The sequence below is a fragment of the Aegilops tauschii genome, chromosome 3 (assembly GCF_002575655.3).
Source record: "Aegilops tauschii subsp. strangulata cultivar AL8/78 chromosome 3, Aet v6.0, whole genome shotgun sequence".
Lineage (NCBI taxonomy): Eukaryota > Viridiplantae > Streptophyta > Magnoliopsida > Poales > Poaceae > Aegilops > Aegilops tauschii.
This window is the reverse complement of record NC_053037.3, coordinates 285,916,247-285,931,158: the sequence shown is the minus strand read 5'-3', so window position 1 is coordinate 285,931,158 and position 14,912 is coordinate 285,916,247. Positions and strand designations below refer to the sequence as shown.

At 42.3% G+C, this 14,912-nt stretch overlaps 1 protein-coding gene across 1 annotated transcript; it reads left to right on the top strand.

Moving 5' to 3' along the window:
• The first annotated feature begins 2,570 nt into the window (after positions 1 to 2,570).
• On the top strand, positions 2,571 to 6,039 carry LOC109757289 (vesicle transport v-SNARE 11-like). The gene is made up of 5 exons (XM_020316113.4): positions 2,571 to 2,730; positions 2,831 to 2,889; positions 3,109 to 3,297; positions 4,113 to 4,283; positions 5,647 to 6,039. Exons 1-5 carry the CDS (start codon positions 2,637 to 2,639, stop codon positions 5,797 to 5,799), a joined length of 666 nt encoding a protein of 221 aa, XP_020171702.1. The 5' UTR covers positions 2,571 to 2,636; the 3' UTR covers positions 5,800 to 6,039.
• The last annotated feature ends 8,873 nt before the right edge of the window (positions 6,040 to 14,912 follow it).

Genomic DNA, 14,912 nt, shown 5'->3' with positions numbered 1-14,912 from the left:
CCATATATTCAAAAAAGAGTTCATAACATGTGTTGAAGAAAAAGTACATAATGTATTTGAGAAATGTACAACATGTATTAGAAAAATGTTTCATTCATACACTAAAAATGTACACTAAGCACTGAAAAAACAGACATGTGTTGAAAAAGACAAAAAATGATGGAAATCAACGAAGAAACATAAGAAAACTGAGAAAAACCAAAGTATAACAAAGAACAAGAAAAATCGATGAATAAACAACATAAAATAAATAAAACCAAAGAAATACAGGTGCCAAAGATAATGAAACAAAGAAAACAAGAAAATAGGAGAAAACCGAGAAAGAAACAAAAAGTTGAAGAAAACCAAAAAAGAAAACAAAAGAAAAATGAATCAAAATCGGGAAAGAAATCTGTCCAGAAACAAAGAAAAACAAAAATGGAAGAAAGAACGATGAAGAAACAAAGGAAACTGAAGTAAAGAAAAAAAAGTTCATCAATTTTGAGACAAAAGTTCACATATTTTTCTCATGGTTTTGAAGAAAGATTTCGGATTTGAATAGATTCACACATTTAAGAGAAGAGGAACAAAGAAAAAAAGAAAAACCAAACAAAACCGACCCAAAAAAGAAATAAGAAAAGAGCAAAACCCTTCCAGAAGCATTTAGAAGCTCCCCAAAACAGGCCGGAAGCTTATAGAAAAGTTCATAAAACTGGCTGGGTTTGAACTGCACATGTGACAAAGGTGGAACGGGACCTGTGCGTGGGAATTACCTATTTGCTGCATTTTGCAAAAAAATAGTCAGGCAATCGCACACCCCGATCGATTGAATGGGCTGCCCCATGGGAGCGTGCGAGCCACCGGTTTTGTCAACCTTCTGAATAGTCCTCACCGTTTTTGGGATCCTTCTAGAAGTTTGCTAAACTGCGTTTTCTTTTTCTTCTTCAGTTTTGATCTGGTTTTTATTCTTTGTTCATATTTTTTTCCTTTTTCTGTTTTTTTGCAAATTTCAAAAAATGTTTGACATATTGGAATATTATTCTTTAAAAAAATTGAAATTCCTTTTTTGCTTTAAAATTTTTGTTTGCATCTCCAAAAATATTCAGAATTTTAAATTTGTTCACGTTGTCAAATAATGTTTGGAGTTTCAAAATGTAATCATATTTTCAAAATTATTTGCAATTTCAGAAAATGTTCAGAATTTCAAAATGTGTTCACATTCTTAAAAAAAGTTCATAGTTTCAAAAAAAATTATGTTTTATTTTTTTGAAAATTTAAAAATTGTACATAATTTAAATTTTTGTTCTCACTTTTCCAAAATAATGCTTGGAATTTGCAAGTGGGTTCTAATTTTTAAAGATTTTTCATGTTTTCAAAAAATGTCTCCTTTTAAAAAATAATTCCAATGTGCCGCTTCGATGTGTTCCTAAAAGACTCGCGCTGCCCATATATCATATATCACCAAGAGCTAACAACTCCAGTGGGCTAGCAGCACACATTCAGGATTAGAGGGGCGTGTGTTCTTTTCTTGTCGGCTCCTCCCTCCTTTTTGTGACTTTTAAGTCGTGTTATGCTTCGGTGCCTGTTTGTGGGCCGGCCCAGTCGTGGGTCCTTTGTGTGTCTGTGCGCTAGACAAGAGAGCAACTAGTTAACGATCGCTCCTTCGCAAGCCTCCCAACGATTACTTGGAGTTGGCTGAGAGCGCGTCACTTGAATGTTTCCCTTGGATTTTATTTTTTATTTTCCGCACGCATTTTCGGCTTTTTAGACGGGTTTTTGTTTTTCAGTTTTTTTCGGCTTTTATCTTTCTTAGCTTTTGGACCAAAAAACAATTGCGAGAAAAAAATGTCTTTTACTTTCACGAGAGGCATGGTTTAGCTTTCGCGAGAGGCACATGCCTCTAGGAAACGGGAAAACACAAATTTTTTTCATTCCACGAGAGGCACGTTTTTTCTTTCGAGAGAGACATGGACGTGCCTCTCAGAAACGAAAAAAACGTGTATTTTTTGCTTCCATGAGAGGCACGGCCATGCCTCTTTTGGAAAGGGGAAAAACGTGCACCGGGTTCAGTTTTTTCATCTGTTTTTTTAAGTTCATCAAAATCTATCAACATGGGATCTAATTTTAAAGATCTCGATGCAAAGAATGCAATGATGAAAACGGTTCGAGATTTGGACGCACGGTTTAAGAGATAAAACATTTTTAAAAAGAATCTATGATAAAGGAAAAAACTTTCAGGCGCACATGCAGTGCATCACTTATCGCATCCTGATGGTGGGAGTGATCTTTGAAAGGAGTATTTCTTATCTTTTGTAGGCAAACGGAAACGTGGAGAACAAGAGGCCGAGCCCATTGGAGGAAGGTGCGCGCTAGTTTGTGCAAACACCAGTAACCGGCGCAGCGGGCGCCGAATAGGGTTTGCGCGTGACACGTGCGATCTATGGGTTTTTTTCTTTTTGTTGAGGGTGCGATCTATGGGTTTGATGCAAATGCGCTTTCGATTTTGGTTTATGTAACCGGTTTCTCCTCTCGTCCTCACCAGTCTCCCTCCCCATTTCCCCTTCTTGTTCCTTCGTCCCGACTCTTCTTCCTCTAGCCTGATCGGAACGAGGAAGACTTTGAGAGGTTTGGCCGGCCGGCGATCAGGCTCATCGACCATGACCGATGTATTCCAGGGCTACGAGCGCCAGTACTGCGAGATCTCGGCCTCCCTCTCCCGCAAATGCACGGCCGCCGCCTCCCAGGAGGGAGGTATGTTGTGTCCAGGAATCGTCCTCCGATCTTATTTTCCCAAATATTTCTCGCCTCGAATTTTCTAACGTTTTCTGGTTGTCTTTTGTACCGCGAGTAGAGAAACTGAAGCAGAAGGCCTCGAAGATCAAATCCAGCATCGATGGCCCCGAGGCACTGGTACCCTTCTTCTTTGTAACCAAACATATCTCGGTCCAAACAAGTTTTCCGAGGAATTCGATTGATTTATGATATCTCAAGGGAGGGGTTTGTTTTTTGCAACGATCGGGAAACTGTTTACTATATGAATCTACAAGATAGATTACCTTATGGTAATAGGTTAGTGATTGCGTAATTGTACATGCTGAGAAATGTCTGGATGTGGGTTTCCTTTTCTAGATAAGGAAGATGGATCTTGAAGCAAGGAACCTCCAGCCGAGCCTGAGGGCCGGGCAACTGGCGAAACTGAGAGAGTACAAGTCGGATCTTAACAATCTGAAGGGGGTGTTGAAGAGAATCACTGCTGGTAATGGCCAACAAGGGGCGAGAGAGGAGTTGCTGGAGTCAGGAATGGCAGATATGTTGGTGGTATGTTCCTTATTCTTAATTCATGAGTGGTTTCTTATTTGGAGGTGAGTCAAGTACTGTGATGCATTGAGTGTCTTTTATTACCCACATTTTACTGATTGTTGATGTCAGAAATGGGAAACCCTGATATATGTTTGGTTGGTGCTAGTTTCATGTATAACTCAATCTACAGCTAACCCAGGTTGGCCGGTGACAAAAAAATATGGAGGTTTCTTTTTCTTTAATCCCCTATCAGATAATTTTGCATGGCCCAGATATTCTTTTAAATGCACGTATGCTACATATATTATACAAGTAGCATTCGATAATTTGGACCTCAACATTCAAGAGTCATACACTCACCGAAAAATCCTGCCACTCCTCACATATACCTAGCATATTATAGATTGATATTTGTCACTCTGTCAGTCTCTCCATCTCAAAGAATTGTAATTCACAAATGTTGTCTGAAAGCATATTTTCTCAGTCCATCTGTTATGAAGATCTAGTTAAGTGATTTTTCTCTTTTCTTTCTGAAGTAGTTAGAATTTCTAATATATGCACATGCTATAGTATATGCTGCCCAGATGATTCTGTGTGATGCTCTTAGAAAAGTCTGAGAATATTGAATGCAGTCAACTAACATATCAAATTTGCTTCAGTCATGTTTTTGTTGAAGTACGAGGTTACTGTGCTTCCTCCTGCATCTGCATCTTTAGCCACTAACCTTGCATTATTTCACATTTTAGTATTAACAGCTTATCCTTCGACATTGTCTATCAGTAATTTTTTTGTCCCATTAAAGTCCAATGATCTATTGATATTGCATCTTGCAGGTATCTGCTGATCAAAGGTCAAGATTGCTCAGGACAACGGAAAGGCAAAATCAGACAACTGATAGGATCAGAGATAGCCATAGAACTATGCTGGAAACAGAAGAGCTTGGAGTCTCCATCATGCATGACTTGCATCAGCAGCGCCAGTCTCTTTTGCATGCTAATGATACGGCAAGTAACATTTCTGTTAATTCTCCCTATTTGTCAATTGCTTTGTTTCTGCGCGTTATTCATTTTTCCATCGCAAAGTATTTATGGACCCCAAAATAGTGCATAGTTTATGTAGGTTGCTTAATTCAAATCATGTTGAATAACTTACCATGTGTCGCCTCTGTGCCTTGATTGTATTGTACTCCTGCTGTCTTAAAATGTAAGACGTTTACATTTTGAGACGGGGGGAGTATATTACAAGGAGTATCGTTTTCGTCTATAGTCAGTTTACAAGCAAATATCTGTGCGTAGATGGCTGTAAATAAACAGTTTACATATACATATATATATATATATATATATGTGTGTATGTATCTGTATGCTTTAAGCCTTTTTGTATATGTAAACTGTTTATTTACAAGTGCTAGAAGCAGAACCTACCTTACTTTACTAGTTAATTACATCTACAGGTTATTTACAGTATATATGTTGCTTGAATTTAACTGATTATTTGTTTTGTATTTCTTGTCATTTATGAACTTGATTTCTTCTTTTCATTCTTAAGTCTACTTATTCATGCCTGATGGAGCAGGGAACCGAGGATCATGCACATTTTGGAAATTTGTGAACCACTGAATTCAAAAATATTTTTTGAGAAATGTCCAGAAAATACCTTCTATTCATAAAATATTTTGTCCCATTAAAGTCAAATTGAGCTTGATGAGCCACTCTATAACTTCTATTCATAAAATACTTGTATTGTCACATTTGCCTACCCATAACTTTCCTCGATTCTGATATACCCACAAGGGATTGTTTGGATGGACATGTATCAGCTGAATGTTTTGTACAAGTAGCAAACCTAAACATTTTCTATTTGTGGGTTATCAAGGTCACTTTGCATTGTGGTAGTATCTTTGCAATCTGTCCTGATATTTTTGTTTGATGCTAGTCTGCTAGATGTAGAGTTATCCTTTTGGAAAATCCTTGTATGTCGGAAAAACATAGGCTGCATTCTGATGCTTTACCTAGGTTCTTTTGTCCCCTGTTCCTAAGAGCCCTATGTTTTATTTGTGCCTTAGTGAACTTAACTTCTGTAGTGGTATTCAACCATATCAATCAAACAGCTACAGTATACATGTTTGTAAGATCACCCAACTGTCATGATACAAAATGTAAGTTGTATTATATATTTTTTCAACCTTAAACCATAGGATAACTTGTTAGTACATATCAACTGTCATGTTACAAAATTTGATGTTCAAACAAATACTATTGTGTCAACTGGATTATATCATATTCTACTAGTGTATGACATTTTAAGGAGCTGCTAGTGTCTTGTGTTTTCTAACCTACTTATTTGCAATCTTGATTGGCTTTTCAGTTGCATGACGTGGATGACAACATTGGCAAGAGCAGAAAGATCATGGGGGCCATGGTGAGAAGGATGGATAGGAACAAGTGGATTATCGGCTTGCTGATAGCCCTTCTTGTTTTAGCGATCCTAGTAGTCCTGTATTTCAAGTTTCTGCACTGAGGGATTCCTTGCCATTACCATATGACTGCAGTTTTCTATGCCAACTACCTTTACATTTTTTGTGTGTTTCACACTTTCCATGTCATTTTTTTGGTTTGGTTTTGCAGAACCATTTAATGTGGCCGTGTTTATTGTTTTTCCTATAAAAAATGTTAGATGATTTGACATCTTTGTAGATATAAAGCAGATGTTTATGATGGATATACACAATTCATGAGCAGTTTGGATTTTGAATTTAAAGTAGTTACATTGTCAGAACTCAGAGGGTGAAAAGAAAGTTGAGTAACAGAGTTGAAATTTTCTATTTATCTCCCACAAAGAAAATTTTGTTTGTCAAGTGTAGTTTGGTTCGATTGGTTCAAAATTTCCACAATCCCTTTTTATGAATAGAACATTTTACGGGATGGACTATGAGCTGTTTGTAACTTTGTATGGTGCTCCACACTTCACTCAATCTCTCACACGTGGTGGACATCACGTTTTGGAGTGCTTCCCTTGTAGCATCTCCAATAGCAGCCCTATTTTTCGAACAAAACATTCTTCTCAGACTTTCATGGATCGCTTCTTTTTATGTGCACTAGCAAATAAATCAGTCCACGATTTTTTCTGGCAACAATCTCCAAAACACAAGTGTTGTAGGACAAAACCTTAGATGGGATCTTTTCACACTTGGAGGTGGGGAAAGTGAAGAACACACAAGAACCCAAGAGGAGGATCACTCAAACAAACCCAAATAACACATCCACTAAAGTAGCATACAAGAGATCCACAAGCATACAAGCACAATTCAAGGAAAGTAGCATTAGGGAAAGTTCTTCCCACTCCTAGGAGATGAGGTCTTGATGTTGATCTTCTCCAAGAGAAGGCCTTGATAATCCACAAGGATTCTTCCTAAGATGGGGGCTTGATCTCCAAGAGGAGGGGATACAAGGAGCAAAGCTCTCTAGTGTCTATCAAATACTTTGCTAACCTTCCCAACAAGCTAGGTGAGGGATACTTATAGTCTAGAGACGAAATTAGAGGAAGAGGGGGGAGGTACAAGGGTCCTTTTAACCCAACTTGCGCGCAGGCAAAACGGTGGAGTCCGGGCACCCGGGGCAAAGGGGTCCGGGCACCCGGACCGGTCAGAGGTAGGTGCCACGGAGGGGGCCGGGGACCCGGGGGTCGGAGGCCTGGGCACCCGAACGGGTCAGAGAAGGATCGGACTTGGCGCTGTAGAGGACCGGGCACCCGGGGTGGTGGCTGGGGCTCTAGGCGGGAGGGTTGGGCACCCGGTGCTCCAAGGTCGGGCGCCAGGGGCCGGCTGGGGGCAGCGCCCTGCCCGGCCCCCACATGGTCGGGCACCCGGGGCAGGCAAGGGCCGCGCCAAGGTTGAGGCCGAGCACCCGGGCCCAAAGTGGCCAGGCACCCGGAGTGTCCAGGACCTCCCCTTCTTCGTCCTTCTTGCTCCTTTCTTCCTTCTCCTCCTCCATAGCTGCTTGTACCTCCGTCCTTGCCTCTTCACGGTCTTCTTCTTGATACCTGAGCGTGCATAACACTTCCATTTGAGGTTGGACCCAACTCTCGTGTGAATTCTAATGGAGTTCGAAGAGGAAGGAGTTAACCTCGGTTTTGATGGCACGTGCGCGAGCTCTCGTCATAGGTCCTCTCCGTGCTTGCGGTGGTGGTGTGACGTCCATGGGGATGGTCGAGGGATGCTCCGCATCATCTCCCCCCCCCCCCCGTGGGAGAGATCCGTCCACGGATCGTGATCTTCATCACCATGGTACTTGGCCAAGTCTTTGACATTGAAGATGTCGCTTACATTGTACTTGTCACGTGGAATGTCGATCTTGTAGGGGTTGTCGTTGTAGTATGCGAGCACCTTGAATGGTCCATCGGCTCTCGGAAGTAGCTTGGACTTGCGCTCCTTGGGGAAGTGTTCCTTGCGGAGATGTAACCATACTAGATCGCCTGGTTGGAACACCATCGGTGACTTGTTGATGTTGAGCTTGGAGCGAGGCGGTGTACTTGACGCTCGATCGTGGAACGGGTTTCTTCATGCATCTTCTTGAGGTACATGGCTCGTGCGTTAGCGTCCATGTTCGCTCGTTCTTGTAGCGGTAGAGGAAGGATGTCCAACGGCGACAAAGGATTGAAGCCGTAGACAACCTTGAAGGGGGACTTGCCGGTAGTAGAGTGTCTTGCGCGGTTGTAGGCGTACTCGGCGACGGGTAAGCACTCCTCCCACTCCTTGATGTTCTTCTTGATCAACACGCGTAGGAGAGTGGTGAGCGTCCGTTGGTGACTTCCGTTTGGCCATCGGTTTAAGGATGATATGCCGTGGAGAAGAGTAGCTTGATTCCGAGCTTGGCACATAACGTCTTCCAAAAGTAGCTTAAGAACTTGACGTCTCGGTCCGACACAATTGTCTTTGGCACTCCGTGTAACCTCAAGATTTCCCTACAAAAAAGATTTACAACATGTGAAGCATCGTCGATCTTATTGCATGGGATAAAATGAGCCATTTTAGAGAATTGGTCCACAACAACAAATACGGAATCCTTGCCATTTTGAGTCCTAGGTAATCCAAGCACAAAATCCATACTAATATCTTCCCATGGTTGATGTGGAATAGGAAGTGGCATATGTAAACCATGGGATTGAGATTGTGACGTAGCTTTGCGGCATGTAGAGCACCGGTTGGTGAAGCGTGAGACATCGCGGAACATCTTGGGCCAAAAGTAGTTCTTGGAGAGCGTGGCAAAAGTCTTGTCGCATCCAAAATGTCCCATGAGTCCGCCTCCATGAGCCTCTTGCAAAATTAACAAACGAAGAGAAGACTCGGGGATGCATAGTTTGTTATCTCTCATTAGATAACCATCTTTGATATAATATCGTTCCCAAGATGTATGCGTCACACACTTAGCAAAAGGAGTAGCAAAAGTCACATCGTGCTCATACAAATCTTTGATATGATAAAATCCAACAACATTCAATTCAAGTTGAGTAATTAACATGCATTTGCGGGAAAGAGCATCCTCCACAACATTCTCTTTGCCCTTAATGTACTTGATCACATAAGGGAAAGATTCAATAAATTCACTCCATTTAGCATGCCGTTTATTCAACTTGGTTTGACCTTTAAGGTATTTAAGTGTCTCATGATCGGTGTGTATGACAAACTCATGCGGGCGAAGATAATGCTCCCAAACATGCCACACACGCACTAAAGCATACAATTCTTTGTCATAGATGGGATAGTTAAGTTGAGCACCGGAAAGTTTTTCACTAAAATATGCAATGGCTCGCTTTTCTTGCATCAAAACTCCACCAATTCCATTACCACTAGCATCACAATGAACTCAAAAGTTTTGTCAAAGTTAGGCAAAGCAAGAATCGGAGCATGAGTAAGAAAAGATTTGAGCTCATAAAATGCGATAGATTGCAAGGGTCCCCAAACAAAGGGAGCATTTTTGTTACTCAAGGCATGCAACGGTGCGGCAATAGTGCTAAAATCTTTCACAAAGCGACGATAAAAACCCGCAAGACCAAGGAAACTACGCACTTGTTGCAAATTAGTTGGTTGTGGCCAAGTTTTAGTTGCTTCAATTTTTGACTCATCAACATGGACACCCTTTGAAGAAACAACGAAACCCAAGAAAACAAGCTTGTCAACACCAAAAGTGCATTTTTCCATGTTTGCATAAAGACGTTGCTTGCGAAGAGTTTGCAAAACGGTCCTAAGATGATTTACATGATCTTTGATGGATTTACTAAACAAAAGTATGTCGTCAAAGTAGACCACAACAAACACGCCAATGTATGGACAAAGCACAAAATTCATAAGGCACATGAAAGTACCGGGAGTTTTCGATAAACCCATAGGCATAACTAACCATTCGTACAAGCCAAATTTAGTTTTAAAAGCGGTTTTCCATTCATCACCTTCTTGAATGCGGATTTGGTAATAGCCAATTTTACGATAAATTTTTGAGAAAATGGTGGCACCGCTAAGCTCATCTAGCATATCATCAAGGCGAGGAATGGGGTGCCTATAACGTACGGTGATAGCATTGATGGGTCTACAATCGGAGCACATGCGAAAACTACCGTCTTTCTTAGGCACAAGGATAACCAGAACGGCACAAGGGCTTAAACTTTCACGTACATGATCGTTGTCGATGAGTTGTTGTACTTTCCGTTGGATCTCCTTAGTTTCGGCGGGGTTGACGCGGTATGGGGCCTTGTTCGAAAGAGGTGCTCCGGGGATGAGGTCGATCCAGTGTTCGATGCCACGTATAGGAGGAAGCCCCGGAGGTAGCTCATCGGGGAAGACATCCGCGAATTCCTGCAACAAGTTAGAGAACACTAGAGGAAGAGGATTAGAAGTGTTAGTTTTTGCCACCTGATCTTCGCATAGTAGGACATAGTGGACAACACTCGATTGGTTCTCACACACTTCTCTCATCTCTCTTTTGTGGCTAGGAGGACTAAGTTTTCCTCTCTTGGCGAAGAGTCACTCAATTTGGGCTTGTGGCGCTCACTTTCTTTGTGGTGGTTCACTCTCTCACTAGTATCTCCATGATGTGTGGATGCTTGTTTGTCGGCGATCACTTGGCTTGGTGACATTGGTCATAGCACGCACTCCTTGCCCTTCATCTTGAAGCTATAGTGGTTAGTTCTTCCGTTATTGATGACGCCGCGGTTAAATTGCCAAGGTCTTCCCAAGAGAAGATGGCACACGGACATAGGAACCATGTCGCACTCCAAGGTATCTGATGACCCACAAGTATATGGGGTCAATTGTAGCCTTTTCGATAAGTAAGAGTGTCGAACCCAACGTGGAGCAGAAGGAAATGACAAGTGGTTTTCAGCAAGGTAATGTCTGCAAGTGCTGAAATTGTAAGTAACAAAGTAGTTTGATAGCAAGATAATTTGTAACGAGCAAGTAACGGTAATAGTAACAAAAGTGCAGCAAGATAGTGAAGGAAATATGCCCTAGAGGCAATAATAAAGTTGTTATTTATATTTCCTTATATCATGATAAATTTTTATTATTCATGCTAGAATTGTATTAACCGGAAACTTAGAACATGTGTGAATACATAGACAAACAGAGTGACACTAGTATGCCTCTACTTGACTAGCTCGTTGAATCAAAGATGGTTAAGTTTCCTAGCCATAGACATGAGTTGTCATTTGATTAACGGGATCACATCATTAGAGAATGATGTGATTGACTTGACCCATTCCATTAGCTTAGCACTTGATCATTTAGTATGTTGCTATTGCTTTCTTCATGACTTATACATGTTCCTATGACTATGAGATTATGCAACTCCCGAATACCGGAGGAACACTTTGTGTGCTACCAAACGTCACAACGTAACTGGGTGATTATAAAGGTGCTCTACAGGTGTCTCCGATGGTGTTTGTTGAGTTGGCATAGATCGAGATTAGGATTTGTCACTCCGATTGTCGGAGAGGTATCTCTGGGCCCTCTTGGTAATGCACATCACTATAAGCCTTGCAAGCAATGTGACTAATGAGTTAGTTGCGGGATGATGCATTACGGAACGAGTAAAGAGACTTGCCGGTAACGAGACTGAACTAGGTATTGAGATACCGACGATCGAATCTCAGGCAAGTAACATACTGATGACAAAGGGAACAACGTATGTTGTTATGCGGTTTGACCGATAAAGATCTTCGTAGAATATGTGGGAGCCAATATGAACATCCAGGTTCCGCTATTGGTTATTGACCGGAGATGTGTCTCCGTCATGTCTACATAGTTCTCGAACCCGTAAGGTCCGCACGCTTAACGTTCGGTGACGATCGGTATTATGAGTTTATGTGTTTTGATGTACCGAAGGTAGTTCAGAGTCCCGGCTGTGATCACGGACATGACGAGGAGTCTCGAAATGGTCGAGACATAAAGATTGATATATTGGACGACTATATTCGGACACCGGAAGTGTTCCGGGTGATTTCGGAGAAAACCGGAGTGCCGGAGGGTTACCGGAACCCCCCCCCCCTGGGGAAATTTGGGCCTACATGGGCCATAGGGAAGAGGGGAGGCAGCCCACAAGGGGCAGTCGCGCCCTCTCCCTATAGGTAGTCCGAATTGCACTAGGGAGGGGGGCGCGCCCCCCTTTCCTTCCCCTCTTCCTCTCCCTTCCTTCCCCTTCCCCTTCCCCTCCTAGTTGGACTAGGAAAGGGGGAGTCCTACTCCTACTAGGAGGAGGACTCCTCCCCTCCTTGGCGCGCCCTAGGGCTGGCCGGCCTCCCCCCTTGCTCCTTTATATACGGGGGCAGGGGGCACCCTAGAACACACAACAGACATTGTCTTAGCCGTGTGCGGTGCCCCCCTCCACCATAATCCACCTCGGTCATATTGTTGCAGTGCTTAGGCGAAGCCCTGCGCCGGTAGCTTCATCATCACCGTCATCACGCCGTCGTGCTGACGAAGCTCTCCCTCGACACTCAGCTGGATCAAGAGTTTGTGGGACGTCACCGAGCCGAACGTGTGCAGATCGCGGAGGTGCCGTACTTTCGGTGCTAGGATCGGTCGGATCATGAAGACGTACGACTACATCAACCGCGTTGTCATAACGCTTCCGCTTTCGGTCTACGAGGGTACGTGGACAACACTCTCCCCTCTCGTTGCTATGCATCACCATGATAGATCTTGCGTGTGCGTAGGATTTTTTTTGAAATTACTGCGTTCCCCAACAGTGGTATCCGAGCCAGGTCTATGCGTAGATGTTATATGCACGAGTAGAACACAAGTGAGTTGTGGGCGATAATAGTCATACTGCTTACCAGCATGTCATACTTTGATTCGGCGGTATTGTTGGATGAAGCGGCCCGGACCGACATTACGCGTACGCTTACGCGAGACTGGTTCTACCGACGTGCTTCGCACACAGGTGGCTGGCGGGTGTCAGTTTCTCCAACTTTAGTTGAATCGAGTGTGGCTATGCCCGGTCCTTGTTGAAGGTTAAAACAGCACATACTTGACGAAAAATCGTTGTGCTTTTGATGCGTAGGTAAGAACGGTTCTTGCTCAGCCCGTAGCAGCCACGTAAAACTTGCAACAACAAAGTAGAGGACGTATAACTTGTTTTTGCAGGGCATGTTGTGATTTGATATGGTCAAGACATGATGCTAAATTTTATTGTATGAGGTGATCATGTTTTGTAACAGAGTTATCTGCAACTGGTAGGAGCCATATGGTTGTCGCTTTATTGTATGAAATGCAATCGCCATGTAATTTCTTTACTTTATCACTAAGCGGTAGCGATAGTCGTAGAAGCAATAGTTGGCGAGACGACAACGATGCTTCTATGGAGATCAAGGTGTCAAGCCGGTGACGATGGTGATCATGACGGTGCTTTGGAGATGGAGATCAAAGGCACAAGATGATGATGGCCATATCATATCACTTATATTGATTGCATGTGATATTTATCCTTTATGCATCTTATTTTGCTTAGTACGGCGGTAGCATTATAAGATGATCTCTCACTAAATTTCAAGGTATAAGTGTTCTCCCTGAGTATGCACCGTTGCTACAGTTTGTCGTGCCGAGACACCACGTGATGATCGGGTGTGATAAGCTCTACGTTCACATACAATGGGTGCAAGCCAGTTTTGCACCCGCAGAATACTCGGGTTAAACTTGACGAGCCTAGCATATGCAGATATGGCCTCGGAACACTAAGACCGAAAGGTCGAGCGTGAATCATATAGTAGATATTATCAACATAGTGATGTTCACCATTGAAAACTACTCCATCTCACGTGATGATCGGACATGGTTTTGTTGATATGGATCACGTGATCACTTAGATGATTAGAGGGATGTCTATCTAAGTGGGAGTTATTAAGTAATATGATTAATTGAACTTTAATTTATCATGAACTTAGTCCTGATAGTTTTTGCATATCTATGTTGTAGATCAATAGCTTGCGATGTAGCTCCCCGTTTATTTTTTGATGTGTTCCTAGAAAAAAATAAGTTGAAAGATGATAGTAGCAATGATGCGGACTGGGTCCGTGATCTGAGGATTATCCTCATTGCTGCATAGAAGAATTATGTCCTTGATGCACCGCTAGGTGACAGACCTATTGCAGGAGCAGATGCACACGTTATGAACGTTTGACAAAGCTCGGTATGATGACTACTTAATAGTTTAGTACACCATGCTTTACGGCTTAGAACCGGGACTTCAAAAATGTTTTGAACGCCACGGAGCATATAAGATGTTCTAAAAGTTGAAATTGGTATTTCATACTCATGCCCGTGTCGAGAGGTATGAGACCTCTGGCAGTACTTTGCCTACAAGGTGGAGGAGAATAGCTCAACCAGTGAGCATGTGCTCAGATTGTCTGGGTACAACAATTGCTTGAATAAAGTGGGAGTTAATCTTCCAGATAAGATAGTAATTGATAAAGTTCTCTAGTCACTATCACCAAGTTACTAGAACTTAGTGATGAACTATAATATGCAAGGGATGACGAAAGTAATGCCCAAGCTCTTCGCGATGCTGAAATCGGTGAAGGTAGAAATCAAGAAATAGCATCAAGTGTTGAAGGTTAACAAGACCACTAGTTTCAAGAAAAGGGCAAAGGGAAAGAAAGAGGAACTTCAAAGAAGAAAGGCAAGCAAGTCGCCACTCCCGTGAAGAAACCCAAAGCTAGACCTAAGCCTGAAGTTGAGTGCTTCTACTGCAAAGGGAATGGTCACTGGAAACAGAACTACCCCAAATATTTGGCGGATAAGAAGGATGGCAAAGTGAACAAAAGTATATATGATATACACGTTATTGATGTGTACTTTACTAGTGTTCATAGTAACACCTAGGTATTTGATACCGATTCAGTTTCTATGATTAGTAACTCGAAACAGGAGTTACAAAATGAAGAGAGACTAGTTGAGGGCAAAGTGACGATGTGTGTTGGAAGAGATTCCAAGGTTGATAAGATCACCATCGCACACTCCCTTTACCTTCGGGATTAGTGTTGAACCTAAAATAAATGTTATTTGGTGTTTGTGTTGAGCATAATATGATTGGATCATGTTTATTGCAACATGGTTATTCATTTAAGTTAAAGAATCATTGTTA